Here is a 20,442-nt window from a genome sequence, read left to right on the forward strand (position 1 = left end):
ATTAAAAAAAAGTTTTTGCACTCTGCAGACTTCCCAAACCCTCTGCACGCCTCGTTTTTTGCAAAAAAAAAGGGGGGGGGCTGTAGAGCTTTGGGAGAATTGTAGAATGCTCCTAGGGGCTGGGGGGGGGAGAGAATGAGCAAAAAACGGCCTTTTTTTGCAAAAATGGGCCATTTTTTGCAAAAAAAGGGGGGCATGCAGAGCTTTGGGATGCTTGTAGTGTGCTCCTAGGGGCTGCCCCCCCCCAAACGAGCAAAAATGGCCCATTTTTGCTCGATTTTACCCTCCCTAGCTCCCAGGAGCACTTTATAAGCCTCCCAAACCCTCTGCACAACCATTTTTGCAAAGGGGGCAGGGTTTCAGGAAGTCAAAAATGCTCTATTCAGTTTATGTCAGATTTTCACCCTCTTTTTGGGGGGGAAAAGGTGCGTCTTATACTCTGAAAAATACGGTACATTTCAGTATAAATACTGCAACATACTGCAATAAATAGTACAACTTTGAAAATAGCATACACCAAACCATCTAATTATACCAATGCTTTCACTATCTTAGTTATCTCCAGATTTTTCAGATGGGGAAAAAATAGTCCTTGTGCCTTAGCTGGATTCATCCATCTCATCAAGAGGTTGTGTGTGGACTTCAATTTTCTTGGGAGGAATGTAAGATCCCATTCCGGCAGCCCTCTCAGCTTCCTCTTGGGTGTAGGGCTCCTCACTTAGCTGTTTCAGTCTTTAAAAAAAAAAACAGAAACAAATCGAAAAGTTTTGCAAATACTGATATGAGCCACGGTGGCGCAGTGGTTAGAATGCAGTACTGCAGACTACTTCTGTTGATCACCAGCTGCCAGCAGTTTGGCAGATCGAATTTTCCCAGGCTTAAGGTTGACTCAGCCTTCCGTCCTTCTGAGGTTGGTATAAGGAGGAGCTAGACTCTTGGGGGCAACAGGCTGACTCTGTAAACCGCTTAGAGAGTAAAGCACTGTGAAGCGGTATGTAAGTCTAAGTGCTATTGATATTGCTATATGCCAGTTGATGAAGGACACAAAATCTGAATGGAATCCCATCTTCTTTACCACTGGCAAACATTTTGATGATATGTTTGCTAGATAAATGTGACAGGCAGGCCGTTCAGAAGAGAGTTCAGGTTCAACAAAATGGACTGATAATAGGTACCCACCCCCGCTACCCAATTAAATGAAGTTAATTACCTCTTTTTGTGAACTTTTGATCTGAAATGATCCTTCATACTTTTTAAGTCAATGAAGTATCGCCTAAGAAGAAAGAAGAAACAAGCAAGCTGTAAGCTGATGGGAAGCCAGTTGGGCCTAGTGATTAAGCTGTTGGGCTACGGGCAGGGAAAGCTGAATTCTAGTCTTTAGGAGTAAACAATACCCCAATCAAGGAACTGCAACACAAACAAACAGTAAACAGCCCAATCAAAGGACCTCCATCACTCGCACCAACACTGACAAGGCAAACCATTAGAACAGGGGTAGTCAACCTTTTTATACCTACCGCCCACTTTTGTATCTCTGTTGGTAGTAAAATTTTCTAACCGCTCACCGGTTCCACAATAATGGTGATTTATAAAGTAGGGAAGTAACTTTACTTTATAAAATTTATAAAGCAGAGTTACAGCAAACCCCTACCGCCCACCATGAAAGCTGGAATGGCCACTAGTGGGAGGTAGGGACCAGATTGACTACCACTGCATTAGAAGATAAAATGAGAGCAAACTCCACTGCCTACTAGCTCTGATAATGTTACCTAGTTTGGGTAATGGAATGTCTGCCAATATCAAACAACACTAAGGACCCCTCGGGCTAGTCTTTCTTTAGTGCATGACTTTGGGCCACACTCTTTTAGCTACAGGAAGAAGGCAAGGACGAGACATTTTTGAAAAATGCTGCTTTTAATACCTGCATGAAGTTGTGAGGAGTGAAGGCTGGTTTGAAAATAGTGAATCAATCAATACCCCAGGATATATTTTGCTCCAATGCGGTTACTAGCCAGTTAGGCCAAAGATAACTACAAACCACTCCTTGAGATTTCACTTTCTAAAATGTTCTCATCTTTTCAAGGGCAGACTCTTATTTATAGATAAACAGGGAAAAGTGCACTCTGCTTGGAATACTGGTAGTTCCATTCCCTACCACTAACATCGAAACCTAACGTCAAAGCTGCATCATCAAATGTTTTTAATAATATCTAACACTAACCCATTTTCACCACTGATGTTTAAATCTTGGGTTTCAGAACCAAACTAACAAACCTAGATTGGAAAGAACCCCAGACAGCATTAAATGTAGTTAAGATTTGTGCCAGTAAACTGTTCAAATCAGGTTAGAGCTGTAGGCACTCAGAGTCCGCACAATAGGAGGATGTAGTAGTATGCATTATTGAGTTATTTAGAAAAATTAAAGGATAAAAATCTAAAAGAATGAATGAGAATAAAATTTTCTCTGCGATTGGAAGGAGCTGTTTGAAAGTAGTAAAAAATGATGGGTGACTTGCCTCTGACCGCTTTCTCAAATTTAGGCTCATTGGATTGGCTGAGTAGCAGAAAAACCAAATTAATTTGCAGACTTAACCCCTTTTGAACCTTAAAAGAGAACTGTGCTACTGGACTATCATAAGCTGTTCTCCATTACATGCCCTTCCCTAAAATGGAAATAATGAGCTGTACATGATTATCAAATAAAAATTTAAAAATAGTGATTAGATTTGGTCTGCAGTTTAAGAAACAACTTCACTTATCTTTTCTCTCCTTCCACACCCCAAAAGTTGAAAGGAAACGTAAGAGTCCTACTTCATCTTTGCTCCCTTTGTCTACAATTAAGGCTCCAGGTTTGGACTGCAAAAATCTGGATGGGACGGCAAAAATAATGCAGAAATCGCTGGTTCTTTCTTACCACTTAGCAACTGCCTAAGTGTTGAGGGGAGGTGTTATTTTTTTTGCATCCTAAATTTTTAAATTTTAAAACCCATAAAATAGGACTTATTCAGCCCTTTCTTTGAAAAAGGAAAAAAAAACAGCTTTTTTTTAGCTTTCCTGCATGCATTCTGCAGTTAAAATCTTACATTTTGATAGGCAACTCTCATTTATGTCTAAAAGTAGCATTTTTCAAAATTGGCTACTTAAAGCCAAGAACCTTAACTCCCAGAATTTCCCAAACAACATGCTAGCTGGGGAATTTTGGGAGAAGTCCACCTATCTTACGATAGTCAAAAGTTGAGAAACACTGGCTTTTAAAGCAGGGGTCTCCAAACATTGGCAACTTTAAGACTTGGGGATTTCAACTCTGGCTGGGGAATTCTGGGAGTTGAAGTCCACAAGTCTTAAAAGTTGCAGAGTTTGGAGACTTTTGCCTTAAAGCTACATAAAGTTTTCTATCCCACAACCGAAGAAGTTGGTCGGGTCTAATTCTTATCTCTATATGCAAGGGGTATTCCACGGGGACCAATCCCTTCTCTCCCCCTTCCCCCCGCCTTTCTCTCTTGACGCACGCGCAATGCAGGCAGTAGTGCTGGGCATTGCCAGGCAGGTCGGGATCCAGCTCTTGGCGCAGCAACTTCGTCGCGTTCTCAGGCAACATGTCGTGGTGGATCTGATCCAGATCTCGCCGCCGCCGCTTCGTTTTCCACTGGCGGGCCAAGGAATGCGTCTTATGCGAACCCGTTCGACGGGAGGACTTGGGAGCCATGTTCCAATTCCGAACCTCGCCGGAGAGAGAGAAAGAGAGGCGGGGGAGGAAGCTTCACTTCCGCTTCCGCTAGGCGCGCGTGACGTCATCACATGGCGCTATCCCCTGAGCGTTTCCCAATTAATTTGAATATGAATGAGATGAAGTGCCATAGCCAATCGTGGTTATGAATGAAATGATCAATGGAAGCGCCAAGGAAACATAACTCTATGAATATATTTCTAGATATTTAATATGTATCTCCAAATTGGGGAGTTGAAGTGCACATATCTTAAAGTTGCGGAATTTGAAAAACACTGAACTATCCTAACATCAAATATTAATTGCCCAGTTCAAATCCTCATTTACAAAGATACAAAAGTTTGCAATTACGGTAAATCAAATTTAGGGGATAGCTGTTATGGTTGATTAACAAACAAGCAACATGACCCGAAATTCATTAAAGGACTTTTCAAATCAACCAAGCATACTTATTTGTTGAATTTATAGCATGTATGTATTTTTGCTACAGAATGACATTCGAAGCTGCTGGCAATTGCATAATAAATTTATTTAACGTAGTGGTGTAATTGGGAATATTGGTGTGATCCTAAACATAAAAGTGCCATCTTGGCTTTAGTGATGGCATCTGTGTGTGGTTTCCTTGGTAAAAATCATGGCTTTGCATTGCCTTTTCCCAGTATATTTTAATATGCACCCTCTTCTTCCAGTGCTGGAGTATTTCCATAGCACAAGCATCTCCAAATTCCTCATTAAACCATTTGACGCCCACTTATAATCGTTCACTTTTTTAGATTCAGAATAATGATGTGGAAAATATCCTAGAAGTAATCTGTTCCAATGTCTTGTTCAGGGCAATAATCCATTACGAACCCCTGAAGTTCCATTGTTTCCAATAGAAGAAGGCAAGGAAGAATATTCAATCAGCATCCTGTCCAAAAAACCACTACCAAAAATCTCACCTCTGTTCTACATAAAAAGATCTGTCTCTAATTCCTCCATTCATTTATCAATAGATATGTCTGGGTGCCTTTCTGAGGGTTTAGTGCATTTATTACATTTATATCGTTTTCACCTTTTGTTCATTGGTTGTTTCAAAAATGTTATTTTTTAAACTGATACTAGGTAGATTTTTTTTTAGTTCTGTTGTTTGTTAAACTTCCTGTTTCTTATTGTAACACTTCTGTTGTTAGCAACTATGTATTGTATGTAAGGCAATGCAGGGTTTTGTTAAAAAAATAAAACTAATACAGTTTCAGTCTCTATTTCCTAATCTGATTTGCAGGTCTGAATCTACCATTCTTTGAAAAGAAAAGCCATCTTTCAACGACTTGCCAATTCTTTAGCCTTTCTTGGAATTCCACTTTAAACCTTTAAGATGAACATAACTAGAATGTAATTGCATCCCATTAAAAGGCTGTGCTGCACTTCACATCTTAATGCTGAGTCACAAAAAGTGACCCTTTGGATCTAAGGTACTGTTGTGGTTTTTGTGTGTGTGAGCGTGCACTTTCCTGCTGTCCAGCTGATCCTCTGTTTCATTCATAGGTCATTACATTGTATTGCTCTACATTTCTCTTGCTTTCAAAGTTGATCATAATATTCTGTTTCCTGTTCTATAATGTTAATACATAACAAGCATACATGAACACTGCCTTATGTTATAGCAGGTGACAATTCTCTGGGAAAGGAGTCTGCATGTCAGAGTCATGAAAGATGATCTAACTGCAAAATTATGAGTAGCATTTCCATTTTGGGTGTAATGATGAAAAAAATTCTTGGGAGATTTAGGCTTAATGGCCTTGGATCTTCTTGATTCAAATCTGCAACAAAACCGCACTCATTATCCCAACCCACATTTTTTAAAGTACTAATAAAAAATCTCCATGGTATACAAAAAGATAAAAACAACTTGTATGGGAAAATATATTTTTCCTTCTTAAGAATCTATAAATTTCAGCTATTTAAATAATCCAAACATTATAAATAATATTATTAGATTAGTTATAGGGTGCAAACAATGGGGTGTAATGCATCAATTCAAGATGTGACATTTTGACCCCACAAGCTTTTTGGGTGAGTGAACATAAAATTATTTATTAATAGATTTGCATGAATACTTAAATCTAGTGGCTTTTTATGCCCTATGTTTCCATCAAGTCAATAGCTTGCCACGGGTTGACTAGCCTGACTGTTTATCCCTATGGGAGAAGTGGATAGCTTTTTGAAGCTGGAGTACAGCATACACATGTGCTCATGTGCGTGCACACACTTTGGTCTCCAGTGGTTGAGTTATATATGGCAGTATGCAATGAAGGGGTAGTACTCCAGATTTGGGGTGATTTGGGACAGAGGATAGATTGAGAAGGTCTTCCCTTCTCACACATCAGTTCATTAGAAAAAATAATTGTTTTCTCTCCACTTCCCCATCTCCAAATAAGCATCAGAATTTCTCATTGCTGTGATTTCCAGTGTTCCTGGTGTCCTTTGAGCCACAGTCACCCTCATTGAATGACATGAGTAGATAAATTGATCCCAAGTTTAAGTATGGGTGTCAGACCTGGGAGCCATCTTTTGCATTGGGCCTTCAGACCTGCCACATTTTCTACTGTGGGAAAATGGGAGGCGGGATTATATGGAGTATGGGAGAGATATAGTCAAAATAACATTCCTTTCTCAGAGAGTCAAGGTCACCTTGCATGGCAGCTGTGATGAGGTGACTGGGAGGCATCTCCAGTTTGGACGGTGCCTGATTGGGTCATGTGATGGACAGGTGGGTGCTGGGCAGGGACTTGAACTTTCTTTTGGATGGGGAAAACCTAGAAACTTTCAGATTCAGGTTTTCCCAGATGTGCCTGTGTCATCTCTAATAAAATGGAATTTTGAGGAAACTCAAGCCTCGGAGTCTTCTTTCATTGACGGTGTTACTTGGAACCCGGGCAAAATTCACTTGACAACTCTTGGATCTAAACACACTTCCCAATAGACTTCAGTTTTGTGAGAAGCCCATTTTTGATGTAGAATGGCTATGAGAAGCATAGCACAAATGAGTCTATGGCATTAGCATATGGTTGTCAGCACAAGACAAAGGAATAGCTAGTTCGTTAGCAATTTGTTATCAAGTTGCTGCACCAGGCTGAGAAATAATAAGACATTTACTGATATGGAAAGGCAGTGGACAGGCATCTGTCATTAGCTAAGGGGAGAAGGGCCCCAGCGGAAGCAAATTGGGTGATGGAAAGAGAACACCTCCCTGTCTTCTTTTCAACAGTTAAAGGTTGGTTTCCACTCGTACATATGTGCTACTCATTCCTGACTCAAGAGGGCGGTGCTCATCTCCGTTTCAAAGCCGAAGAGCCAGCGCTCTCCAAAGGCGTCTCCATGGTCATGTGGCCGGCTTGACTAAACGCCGAAGGCACATGGAATGCTATTATCTTCCCACCAAAGTGGTTCCTATTTTCCTACTGCATTTTTACATGCTTTTGAACTGCTAGGTTGGCAGAAGCTGGGACAAGTCACGGGAGCTCACTCCGTTATGCAGCACTAGGAATTTGAACCACCAAACTGCCGATCTTTCTTATCAACAAGCTCAGCGTCTTAGCCACTGAGCCACTGCGTCCCTTAGTTAGAGCATAATCTGGACAGGGACAGGCAACCCAGCTTCCTTGCAGGTTTTAAAACACTATTTGGACCTTTGGTAGAGTGGGGAGGAGAGTTTGGCATTCTGCCTAAAGCAGAAACTAAATCCAGGAAGGAGAAGATGCCGGTCTGCAAGGCTACCAGCCCTACAAAATAATTTATCTGTCAGCAGCTATTTTAAGCCTGCTGCCCAGCTCCGACATTCCGAAGCCTGTTCTTGCCGGAGATCAGTTACAGGGTGCAGACAATGGGGTGTAAAGCAGCAACTTAGGAACGCTTTCCTTCACAATTTCCTTGTGATTCCAAAGTGGAGAAACAGTCATCTTGGGATAAGGGAACTTGTGAAGTGGCACATTCTGAAGATAAGGGGGATTGCTACATAAAAAAGGGTGTTTGCCCATAAAGAAAAGTTTAATGGACAAGGCAAGGGTAGCCTAGAAGGATTAATTTTCCACGTGTGAGATGAAGAAGACAACCATATTTTTTGCAGAACTTATCTGGGTAGGGGGGTAGGGTGGGTTGCCTGGTTTTTTCCAAGAGCTGTCATCCATTATTATTCTGGGTCAGCCATGTATCTGATTCTACTTTGTTCTTTGAGATGAATGCTGAATGCTTCTGAATTGTTAATGAAGACACCAGATCTAAGGAGGAGGCAGCTAGAAACAGGTGTGAAGTAGCAGGACAAACTAGCTTCTAGCTGAGCTACTGATACCCCGCAGGGAGCCTCCAAAGCAGCTGAGTGCCATGCACAATGGCCACTGGAACTTAACTTGCCTAGCACTTGACGCAAAAACTGAAAAAGGAAGTGTAAAGCTTGAAGCTTCTCTTGCAGAAACCAAGACCACAAAAGCTGAACTGGCTGTTGCAACGATGACTCAGGGATTCTGGAGAGTCTACAAGACAAAAGTAATGCAAGCCCTTGGTGGAGAGCTCCAGGAAGAGGATCTCCAAGATGAGGTAGAGCAATCCATGATCAAACCTTTTCTTTTTCCTTGGTCATAGAACATGGGCTTTGTTAGCTTTCCCACCCATTCCAGGTGGATGGACCTTCACTCCTACTGTTTTTCAGCTGGCAAAGCCATTGGCAAAAATTCTGGGGGTTAAAGGTCAAACATCTGGAAGGCAATAGGGAGTAGAGTAGAGTAGAACAGAGTAGAATAGAACAGAACAAAGAATAGAGTAGAACAAAGAATAGAATAGAATAGAATAACAGGGTTGGACGGGACCTTGGAGGTCTTCTAGTCTTTGGGATGGGGGAAGGAAGGTGTTGGAAGATGATTTGCAACACTTCATTTTGCAGTTGCAGTTAGATGTATATACCACTTCATAGGGCTTTCAGCCCTCTCTAAGCGGTTTACAGAGTCAGCATATTGCCCCCAACAATCCAGCACCTCATTTTCCCCACCTCGGAAGGATGGAAGGCTGAGTCAACCCTGAGACGATGAGATTTGAACAGCCGAATTGCAGAACTGCAGTCAGCTGAAGTAGCCTGCAGTGCTGCATTTAACCACTGCGCCACCTCAGCATTTCAAAATGGAGTAAGGCTGCTCAGCTGCCTTTATTCTGCTCTCTCTACTGCATGGAGCCACATTCCTGTAGAAGCAAAAGGCCACCATTGCCTATTCTTGCACCAACAATTCTCAAAAGATGATTTCTTATTTCAGAGCGAGAATCCTCAGCTGGTGGAAACCACAGACTCCATAATGCTGTCAGAGGAGGGACTGAACTCCGTTTCTCAGTTGGCTCGGCGGGTAAGAACAGTCACTGTCCTCATCCAAAGAGCTAAAGCTTCTTTCAGATTTCTGAAGTTACGGTTGCATTACAGAAAAAATGGCTGTGCAACCTTTGAGGCCCAAACGAAAAGCAACTCGTGACTAAGGTTATGATCATGCTGGAATAAAATGGCTGGCTCAGCCTCTGAGAGGAGGGGAATTTGAGGAGAGGGGAATCTGTGAACTCTAAGTTTATTAGTAACAATAATGCATCAATATCTTTCCAAAGTCAGCAGGGCTTTCAAAAAGATTGTGCAGAAATATTTAAATTGTAAATGAAAAATTGCTAGCTGGGCAAATAAGAGATAGCCCCCCTATGGTGTGAAAATATATCAGTTTGAGCATGTTAGAAGAAGGAATAAGTGGATTTTCAGTGAAAATTAAGTGTTCATCCAAATGACAGGTAGTTAATTGAATTGGATTGGATTAGATACTTTATTTGGCCAAGTGTGATTATACATATAAGGAATTTGCTTCTGGTGCAGATTTGTATTGACGTAAAGGACATTTCAGAACTGAAGCCATAAAATAAAGGGATGTCCCCTATTTGAAAAGAAACAGTATTGCAAATCTATTCAAAACATTAAAAGGCAGAGACATTGCAATGATTACAAAGGTGGATATTATCAGTGCCACGATCTTCCCAGTTGTAACAGATTTTGTGATAATTACATCATCAGAAAGGCAGAATGAAATAAACTGGATGCCTTTGAATTTGGGGTGCTGGAGAAAACTATTGAGAATACACTTGAATTGCAAAAATAGGTCATTATTTAGTTAACCCAATGAAAGCACCAATAATGAAACAACCTGGAGCACATAATGCAAAAAGGCAAAAATCACTAAAGAACCCCAATGTCCCTTACTGAGTTTGATAGCCCCGGAGAACACGCTTTTTAAAATCTTGTTTTCAGAAGATCTTGGGGGACTTTGAGGCAAAAAAAAAAAAAGGAGGGATAGAGAAACCACTTTGTGGTCCAAAAAGGTCACCCACATCTGACCTAGAAATTATCCATCATCAAAGAGATTTCTACTCAGCCCAAAGAAAACGATTCCTCTCTTCTTGAGCATCCCAAAGCTTTTTCAAAAGGGAACTGGACTTCTTTGCTTTTTCATGGAAGAAATTTCACTTCCCATCCAAGAAACTTCTTCAATTCTGACATCTTCAAGGAAAAAGAAAGTTCTGTTGCCTTTTGAAAAAAGCACCTTTGGGACAACCCTAACCTGGGTGGCTGAGAATCTCCATATAGACTCTTACTGAGCAGTTGGGTTGAAAAGTTCCAGCACACCCAGGGGTGGGTTTCAACCGGTTCGCGGCGGTCCCTGCGAACCGGTTGGTCGGCGAACCCGGAAGTAAGTAACTTCTGGGAACGGCGAAGGGCGCGCCCATCCGCCCGCAGTCCTTACCCGGTTTTGACGAGTTCTGCGCTTCCACGCATGCGCAGGACACATATAGCACCTGCGCGATCCTCCAGGAGCAGCTGGAGCATCGCGCAGATGCTAGTACGCATGCGTGCACCGCGCGCGTGCACGAGGACGCCGCCGGCCCCGTTCCAACCGAACCGGTTGCAACGGGGTGAGAAACCCACCCCTGAGCACACCCTATCCATTACAACTCCAGAAAGGAAAACCATCATACAAATGCTTGATTCGAAAGGAAATTCCATTGAGGAAAGGGCTCTGAAGTTTCTCTGAGGAAGCCTCTTACTAGGATGCCTACGAACAATCCAATTGTCTGATTTTTGGATGTAGGTCCAGGGAGCTGGAGCCAAAGGCTGGAGGACCATGTCATCATTGTTCAGTCGGGAGGATGAAGATCAGTTGCTGGCTCCTGAAGCAGCTGCAGACCAGTAAGAGATATCTAACTAATTACAATTCTCAAATTGTCTTTTTAAAAAATAATTTATTCTATTTTATTTTGATTTGAACATCATCTTCCATTAAACAGTGTGTCGTCTGGGTACAAATATTTTGTGCAAATATTTTATACACTAACCATTACAATTTACAGCCATATTTATTATTTTATCTATTCTTAATACTAATATTAATATATACCATACCTAATACTATAACAATCATCTTCTTAATTTATTTAACTTTGTGAAAACATTTTCTCTATTTCACTCATCTGCTTTTTTCCACTTTTCATATTTATTCTGTAACCATTGATAAAATAATTCCCATATGTTTTAATAATTGGATTGTTCTTTTTTTAAATTTTAAGTGTTAACCTATTCATTTCTGCACATTCTAATATTTTCCTAATCACATTCTCATCCGTAGGAATCTCTTCATTTTTCCAATTTTGTGCAAATACAATCCTATTTCTCAAATTGTCTGAATAGGGCAGATATACACCTTCATTCAATCACTTTTTATCCTCTTTGCTGTGATCTTCAACTTTCAGAACTTGTAAGAAATGTGGACTTCGACTCCCACAATTCTCCAGCCAGCCAGACAAATATAAGAGAGTTGAAGTCCCCATATCTTAAAAGTTGTCAAGGTTGAGAAACACTGTTTTAGAGGGATAGCATATACACAGAACTATCCCTTTACCCAGAATGCCTGTTCATTTTTTATAGTCATAACAGGAACTTATGGAGGAGAACTCCTCCCTCCAAACGCAGAGCGCCCAGATTCTGAAAAAAAAAAAAAAAAATCACCATCAATCAATTCACATTCTTGGCACTTCATTAAAAGCCACAAACTACCCTGAGTGCTTCACTTCCTTATGTTTTTCTGATATGAGCTGTTCTTGGCTACAGTTGGCAGAGAAAGCTATTGTTGCCCAAAGAATCAGGAAGGAAATGCACTGGGCCTTCAACTTCCTTATTTTTGTCTAGAAATAAGTGTTAGTGTTTTGTTTTCTAGTCACACCCACCTTGCAAAACCAGATTCATGTTAAGGAATGTTGGCTTGGTTTTGGTCCCATTGTGGTTGATGGTTTTGCATCCTTTTGTAATTACGTTCAAATATGAGCCCACCCTTGGGATACTGCATTCAGTTCTGGTCACCATGATATAAAAAAAGATGTTGAGACCCTAGACAAAGTGTAGAGAAGAGCAACAAAGACAGTAAGGAGTCTGGAGAATAAACATGTACAATGAATGATTTAAGGGAATTAGGTATGTCTAGTCTAACAAAGAGAAGGACTAGGGGTGATATTATAGCAGTATTTAAGGGGCTGTCACAGAGAAGAGGGAGTTAACATTCTCCAAAGCACTTGAAAGCAAGCCAAGAAGTAACAGAGAAGAACATTAAAGAGAGAGTCAACCTAGAATTAAGGAGAGGTTTCCTGACAGTGAGAACAATCAATCAGTGGAATGGCTTATTTCTGAAAGTTGGGAGAGCTCCATCATTGGAACAGTGGTTAAATTCAGTAGCTTCTAGCAGGTTCTGGAGAACCGGTAGCAGAAATTTTGAGGAGTTGGGAGAACCAGCAAATACCACCTCTGGCTGGCCCCAGGAGTAGGGAGGGAATGTGGATTTTGCAGTATCCTTCCCCTGCCACACCCACCAAGCCACGCCCACAGAACCAGTAGTAAAAAAAAATTAATTTCACCACTGCATTGAAAGAAGAGACTGGATAGCCATTTGTCCAGAATGATATAGGATCTCCTGCTTGAACAGGGGATGGACTAGAAGATCTCCAAGGTCCATTTCAACCTATTATTCTATATATGAGTATAACCCTACTGGTGCCCATCATAACAGGGTCCCTGCAAACTAATTGCAAATATTCCTTGTTCTCTCTCTTTGCCTAGCTAGAATAAGTCAGCTGTTCCTTTTGGCCTTCTGCCCTCCAGTGGGCAGATAAAATGTGGCACGCTGTGGTTGAATGGAGTCTTCAGCCTCCAAATCATTCATTCATTCATTCATTCATTCATTCACTCACTCATTCATTCATTCATTCGTATTTATTATAGTTGCTCAACTCCAATGGAGGTTTAAACTAAACCTTCAAGCTATACAAAAACTCTAGAAAATATGGTCTTTATTTTTATGGTATCTATTAGCCTCCATTCATCATTTTAAAAGCTCAAATGAGATTAAAAGGGTAAAAACTGCAATTATTAAATCTATGAAAGCAAAGCAATATCAGATACAACAGTGAAGACCTAAGTGGGAAAAGTGCTCTTTAGGGAAATTACTAAGTGGGCATACAAAACTCACAAATGGCAACAGCATAAGAAAAGAGAGATACGTATCTACTATCAGAAAGATCTTCCTTTGCACACCATACTATAACCATACTCACAGGTAGGTTGCCAAACATGCCAAGTTCCAGATGTGGGCCAGATTGTACTGCATCGGCCTTACATTCTTTAGGATTGGTATGTACTAATGTTAATGCAAGGCTTTTTTGGATTAAGATCACATTTCCAGATAGTTTCCCACTTAACTCAATAGATGTTTTTTTTACTATACATTCCATCTATGATAGCTATTAAAGGTATGTCTAGTTTAATGAAAAGAAGGACTAGGGGAGACATGATAGCAGTGTTCCAATATCTCAGGGGCTGCCACAAAGAAGAGGGAGTCAAACTATTCTCTAGGGCACCTGAGGGCAGAACAAGAAACAATGGGTGGAAACTAATCAAGGAGAGAAGCAACTTAGAACTAAGGAGAATTTTCCTGACAGTTAGAACAATTAATCAGTGGAACAACTTGCCTCCAGAAGTTGTGAATGCTCCAACACTTGAAGTCTTTAAGAAGATGTTGGATAGCCATTTGTCTGAAACGGTATAGGGTTCCCTGCCTAGGCAGGGGGTTGGACTAGAAGACCTCCAAGGTCCCTTCCAACTCTGCTATTGTATTGATGCTTTTATAGCTTAAATAAGCCTCTCATCTGAAACCAAACCAATTACTACAATATTGTTTTAGGGAAGATCAGAGAATATATTTTATATGAGAAACATCCATTTCAGTTTCCATTACTCTTGGGAGGGGCTGGGAAAGACATGTCTGAAATTCTGGTGAGCCGTTTCCACTTGGCCAAGAACTGGAGATGAGCCGCATGCCCTTGCCTAGGGGTCACCAACCTTTTGGACCTCAGGGATCACTACATTCATAATTTAAAATCCTGAGGACCAGTAATATGATTTTTTTTAAAAAAGATAAATAGTATTTAGTGCAATATAAAAAATGCAAATAATTTTTATGCGGACCACCAAAATTTTCTTGCAGACCACCAGTTGGTGACTGCTGCCCTAGCCTACAGTCAGGCCAGAGGTAGGTTCCTACCGGTTCGGACTGGTTTGGCCGAGTAGGTAATAACTTGGCCGGCCACGCCCCTGAACTGCCTTCTTGTTTTTTACTATTGCACATGCGCACATAGTGTGCATCAAGCATGCCCGTGCCCGAAGCACATCTCTGAGTGAACCAGCAGTAACAGAAGCTGGGACCCACTCCTGAGTCAGGCACAACTGCCAGGAGAATCTTTAACTGTAGTTTTGCTTCCAACTAAGAGCAAATGGAAGATTTGGCTTGGCCATAAGCAGCTTCTTGTGCTTCCGGTTTTATTCTTAGAATTTGGGGGATCTATATTAACACATTGTCCAATGTAGCTTTAATGCCTCTCCTTTCCTAAATTCTTTTCTCCTTTAAGTCCTCTAGCTGCAAAACCAGCAGAAGAAGAAGCTGAGAAGAAGGCTGCTGGCCTCTGGGATGTCTTTGCTACTAAGTGGCAGCAAACTTCAGCTCTGGAAAAATTGACTGCCAAGGTGGACTCCAGCGAAGAAAAGGTGGAGGGCAGTGGGGGTTCTGGGGTGATGCCAGCTGAGGAAGTCAATGACCTTGGCCATGACAATGACCTCCGAGAGGCTGAAGGTGTGGCCTTCAAGTGGAGCTTCGTAACCAACAAACTGGCTGAGTTGAAGAACAAGAATATTCCCAAAAGTAACTAGGACAGACACAGAAATGGAGGACTTTGAGTGAGTGACCCTTTCTCAGTGATAACAATATATTTTATTATTTCCCAACAGCTTCCTGAAAAAAAACAGAATTGGGCTTAATGTGAAATGTTCAGTTCCAGATATGGGCGTTGTTTAGGTTGATAACTTTATGAAGCCTTCCCAGAGTGTGTGACTCTGATGCCTTCATTCCATTTCTCTCCTTTTCTCCTTATAAGATGGTTCTTAGACTAATTAGGTTAATGGACATTTAGGAAAACTTCCCTTGCCAGAGACTGTGGCCTATTAAAAAAATGAGCATCTCCTTCTCTCTTTCCACATTCACCTACTTTGACTTTCTAAGAAAGCTGCTGTCGCAGGACAATTAATCCAAGAGTCCAATCTATAGCGGTCAACAAGCTGATTCTCTGATAATTTCCTGCAATTGTTAGACTTGGATGGAGATGTACGGACCTAGGCTTCCCCAAACCATGAAAGTCACAAAATTGGGAAAGGAACATTCTGGGAAAGTGATTGTTTTGGACCAGAAAGTTCTGACCGAGGCTTCCCAAGAGCATGAAGCAAACTTCTTGTCCCAACAAAAAACCCTTTTTATTAAGTTACTGTGAATTCTGCTCACTCAAATCCAGCAAAGTCTTTCAAGGGAGGATTTACAGTCACAGACTTCATCGAGCTTGGAGAGCTGCCAGGCCAATATCTGCAAAACTTGGGAAGGAGTCTCGGAGAGTCAGGAACCAATTAAGTGAACTAATTGCCTCCTGCAAACTCCATTCCCCTTTCGCTCCTCTTATATTTCCTCTAGGAGGGGCCATTCATTGTCCACCTGTGGCCTTATTCCCAAGTTGACCTCTGTTCTTTACTTGTTCCCTTCGTCTGGCAACTCTGCACATGCGTACACTGGGAACAGGCTCCAGCTGTTCTTCTGCCCTGCTGATGTCTGACTCTAAAGGCAGCTGATAATTGGCATACGGCTCTGCCCCCCCCCCTCTGCCTCCGACACAGAGCCCTCGTCAGAGCCTTCCCCAGACTCCAGGACTGGCCCATGTTCCTCCCCAACCTCCTCACTGCCCGAATCTGCTGCCAGCTCTGCTGGCTGCTGGCCAGGCCACAACAGGAGAAGTCCTCGATACAGATCCCTCCTGATAAGACCTGTGCAAGACCTATCTCACAGACTTACGATGATAAAATGAGAGAGCTCCATGCATGGAAATTCCAAACTCTTCTCACAAAGAAATGTGTGAGGCAAATGTTGTTGACCAACTGTAGTTAAACCTGTGCAGGGAACCACTTTCCAATAACTGATAAAGGCATTCGGAATTTGCCAAGGAGATCTCCAAGGTGCTTGGTGCTGGGGTTTGCAGTGCTGGTAGAGCCTGGAAATTCTGTTTTCCAAGTTTATTTATAGGATTTATGTGCTGCCCATCTCATCCAGAGCTGAAGTTCAATTCCTGGCACCTCAGCAAAGGCTGGAAAAGATCCGAAGCCCTGAAAAGCTGTTGTAAACAACAGAGACAGTACCAAGCACCAAGGATTAAAGGCAGTTTGAGCTTAGGGAGTTTCCTTTATCCCTGTTGGACACAGTTATGAGGCAAAAGTGCATACCTTGTAGGCAAACAATGTCTCCAGTTCAATCGCTGGTATCTCTTAGCAGGGCTGGAGAAAAATACAGTGTAAAGTCCTGTTTTAAGGTGGGCTGGTTTGAAGATGATTTCAGATCATCCTCAAATCGGGAGGGGGAAGTATAATGGAAGACAAGTCCAAAATCAGGGTAAGATAGCTTTCTAGGTTCATAACCAGGGTGGGCTTCAAAAATTTCAGCAACAGCTTCTCTGCTCGGTTGCTGGGTGGGCGTGGTCAGAGTGGGTGTGGCCTACTCGGCCTCCTGCACCACAGCAGGGAGGGGGCTTTTCTTGAGCCTCTGGGACGGCAAAAACTGCCTACCCTGGGCTCTGGAGGCCTTCTGTGAGGCCCATTTCCCTTCCTCCCTGAGCCTCTGCACGGGCTCTTCACTTACCTCGCATCCAAAAGGGCCGCGTGGAGACTCCTGGGGTGGGCGGGGCCAGCCAGGGTGGAGGTTCTTCAAACCAGCCATAACATTAGCTATAGGTTCTCCTGAACCCGTAGCAGGTCACCCCTGTATTATAACTTATAGAAGCTAGTAGTTCAGATAGACGGATTATACCCCTAAAATCTGTCAACAGATTAGCTAAATAGATTGGCTCATTTGGCTAAATATGTGGAATAAGAGTGAATCCAGGCTGCAAAACTAGAGTGTCCAAGATTCTGCTACGATCTTCACTTATCCCTGGCATCTCTATCTTACTGGACAAAATGTTTTTTTCCTCTTGCAACACACATGGGCAACAGGTGACTTTCAGGAAGTAATTAGTCTCTAACCACTCAGCTCAAATCTTTATGACTAATAGTGCAGCACGATTGGGGGGGGGGGATAAAACTTCAAGCATCTAATGAGATCCTTATCTTCTATGAACCAAGAATCATCAACAGAAAGATTGAAAGATTGACAACTCTATCTTATGGATCTTCACTCTCAAAATGTTCCTGTTAAAGCTGGCACCATTTTTAATGAAGGTAGTATCCCTGGATTCAAAGTGTTGGTTTGTCATGCTGTGTGGAAGACTGTCTACAGGTGAGTTCAATGGTTCTCTCTCTGCAGAACTTTCAGTCCACACACCAAGGAGACAACTACCTCATTAACACCATCATTTTCCTTCAGATCTTTGCTGATGACTATCATTGAAAACATTGCAATCTGTTAAGATGTTCCAGATACGTATCTAGTGTTTCACTGCTTGAGAAGAGGCTTCTGTTCAAACATGGTATCCTCTGCTTCTCTTCCCCCTTCCCTGTCTGTCCCAAGAAATGTTGAAATTAAGTGTGTTGAAAATTAAATACTTTAATAGCCAGAAATAGCTTCAGATTGATCATTGCCTTTTATGTCATGGAAATATAAGTTCATAGATTTCATTGAGGGCCACATCAGGGTTGTATTTGACCTCGGGGGGGGGGAGAGTAGGCATGGCCAGAGTGGGCATGGCCACTCAACATCACTCGTGTCGAGGGCGCCTGTGGTGGCCCAAGTGCTCTGCCAGAGAAAACAGGCTCCCGAGCTCCGTTTTTGGCTGGGACGGCATCCTGCAACCCTCTACTTTAAAGCAGGGTTAAAGCAGGGTTTCTAAAGGACAAGACATGTTCTACAGTGTCTTCAGCTCTTAAAAATGACCACATTTACACATTTTGAAATATAGGCTTGCAATTTATAAGGTTGGAGCTTCAATGGTTCATTTTAATGGAATCTTCTATGTTCACAGAATGGGCTAGAATAAATTTAGTTAAATGTAGGTTTTGTATAAAAGGATTGTGATATATCTAACTACCACAAGGTGGCAACAGATGGACTGTCATCCGAAATTAAAACCTTGTTAACTTTCTGCAGAACAGTAATACAGAGTTTGTCAAGCAGCATTCATCATGCGCAGGCTGTAATTTTTCCTGGACATTGGATGGAAAATATCAATTGTCTCAGAAGGCATATAAGATCTGTGCAAGCACAGCGTTTCTGAAATGAACCTTCAGTTATAAAGTCACCTTGCACAAGCAGATGCCATAATAATGTCTGAGATTTTAAGCATCCACCTTATAAGAGAGGAAGCTTTACCATTTATTTATTTGATGTAAGAAATGTATACAGCTGCCCAACTTTAGCAAATGCAACTCATGGCAGTTCTACAAAGGATATTTAGACAGCTCACAGATCATCTCCACAACTTTACACCTGACTCTTTAGCAGGTGTGGTGTTTGTTTGTTTGGTTTTTGCAGCTCTGTTGTGAAATGATAAAATAAGCTCTGAAATCAGTTTTTCACTGGAAACTGAAACCTTGACAAGACCCCGGGGCAAGCCATTTCTCTACTGGCAGAATTCTTTGTCCTCCTCCCTTTCTCCTGGCTATTTATAAGGAGCCCTGGTGGCGCAATGCTTAAAGTGCAGTATTGCAGACAAACTCTGCCCACAGCCTGGAGTTTGATCCTGATGGGGGCTCAAGGTTGACTCAGCCTGCCAGAATGAGAATCCAGATTGTTGGGGACAATATAGAAACAATGTGTATATTCTAAACTCTCCAGAGAGCCCTGTAAAGCGCTATGGGGCGGTATATAAGCCTAAATGCTATTGCTGCTTGTTCTTCCATTGCTCTAATGGGTCCATAAAGGGTAAGGGTGGTTTTACAGCTTTGTATTCTCCCCCAGCAAAGGCAGACAAGTTTATCAACAATTTTTTTTTAATTACAAACACTGGGAAGCAGTATCATCTTGCAGCACACTGAAGCAAGCCATACAGGCTTCAACAGAAAGGAAGAGCCAAGCACACTGGACGTGAACCAAGCTATCAGGAAAAAGAAACCTTGGATGATTCAAAAGAGAACTACATTCAGATAATTCTGCCAAGAGGAGTGGAAATTCTTTAGAGCTCAGCACTTTGTTAGAGGTCTAAATAAGCAGCGATTAGCAACCCAACCAGCCAATGTACACAGGGGTTGTTTGTTAGCAGGATATTAGGAAATATCTTTGCAACAACCTCGTAGAAAAGGTGCTAGTTGGTAAACCTAACGTTCCACTTTAAGAAACTTCATAGGTGAGTAGAGATTTGAACCCATCCTTCCTGTGTTCTATGCTGCATCACAATGCTCTCAACCAATGAGGAAAGAAAGGAAAACGTATTCATCTGCTCTGGATGGCAGCAAGAAATTTTAGTTCTTAATTTAGCCTGGAAACCAATGGTGGGATTCAAATAATTTAACAACCGGTTCTCTGCCCTAATGATTTCTTCCAACAACCAGTTCACCAAACTGCTCAGAAACTTAACAACTGGTTCTCCTGGAGTGGTGCGAACCAGAGGTGGGTTGATGCTGGTTCGGGTGAACCAGTAGTAGCGGTGGCAGGAGGCTCCACCTGCCCGCCCGCCCACTTCTGTGCATGCATAGAGGAGTGCACCTGAACCGGCAGTAAAAAAAATGAGCAACCCACCTCAGGTGTGAACTGGCTGAATTCCACCACTGCTGGAAAATGTATCCTTATTGCCAAGGATACTTTTAGGGAATACTTTCCTATTTGAGACCCTCCGCCCAGAGGTGGTATTCAGCTGGTTCTGATCAGTTCTGGCAAACTGGTAGTGGAAATTTGGAGTAGTTTGGAGAACCGGAAAATACTGCCTCTGGCTGGCCCCATCCCCAAACTATTTGCTGCCTCCCGAGTCCCAGATGATTGGCTGGGTCTTCTGTTGCCCTGCACAGGAGAAGGGAGCTGGAAAGCAGGTTAGTGGGATGGGGGTGGGGGGAATGTAGATTTTGCAGTATCCTTCCCTTGCCACACCCACCAAGCCATGTGCACCAA

At 42.1% G+C, this 20,442-nt stretch overlaps 2 protein-coding genes across 2 annotated transcripts; one reads left to right on the forward strand and one right to left on the reverse strand.

Moving 5' to 3' along the window:
* Positions 1–395: 395 nt before the first annotated feature.
* On the reverse strand, positions 396–3,757 carry ZNF593 (zinc finger protein 593). The gene is made up of 3 exons (XM_032228504.1): positions 3,510–3,757; positions 1,211–1,273; positions 396–732 (listed from the first exon to the last, which is right to left on the reverse strand). Exons 1-3 carry the CDS (start codon positions 3,704–3,706, stop codon positions 600–602), a joined length of 393 nt encoding a protein of 130 aa, XP_032084395.1. The 5' UTR covers positions 3,707–3,757; the 3' UTR covers positions 396–599.
* Positions 3,758–8,131: 4,374 nt separating this feature from the next.
* On the forward strand, positions 8,132–15,606 carry C12H1orf232 (chromosome 12 C1orf232 homolog). The gene is made up of 4 exons (XM_032228302.1): positions 8,132–8,302; positions 9,010–9,096; positions 10,870–10,967; positions 14,729–15,606. Exons 1-4 carry the CDS (start codon positions 8,216–8,218, stop codon positions 15,024–15,026), a joined length of 570 nt encoding a protein of 189 aa, XP_032084193.1. The 5' UTR covers positions 8,132–8,215; the 3' UTR covers positions 15,027–15,606.
* Positions 15,607–20,442: the final 4,836 nt, after the last annotated feature.

Source organism: Thamnophis elegans, chromosome 12, assembly GCF_009769535.1.
Source record: "Thamnophis elegans isolate rThaEle1 chromosome 12, rThaEle1.pri, whole genome shotgun sequence".
Lineage (NCBI taxonomy): Eukaryota > Metazoa > Chordata > Lepidosauria > Squamata > Colubridae > Thamnophis > Thamnophis elegans.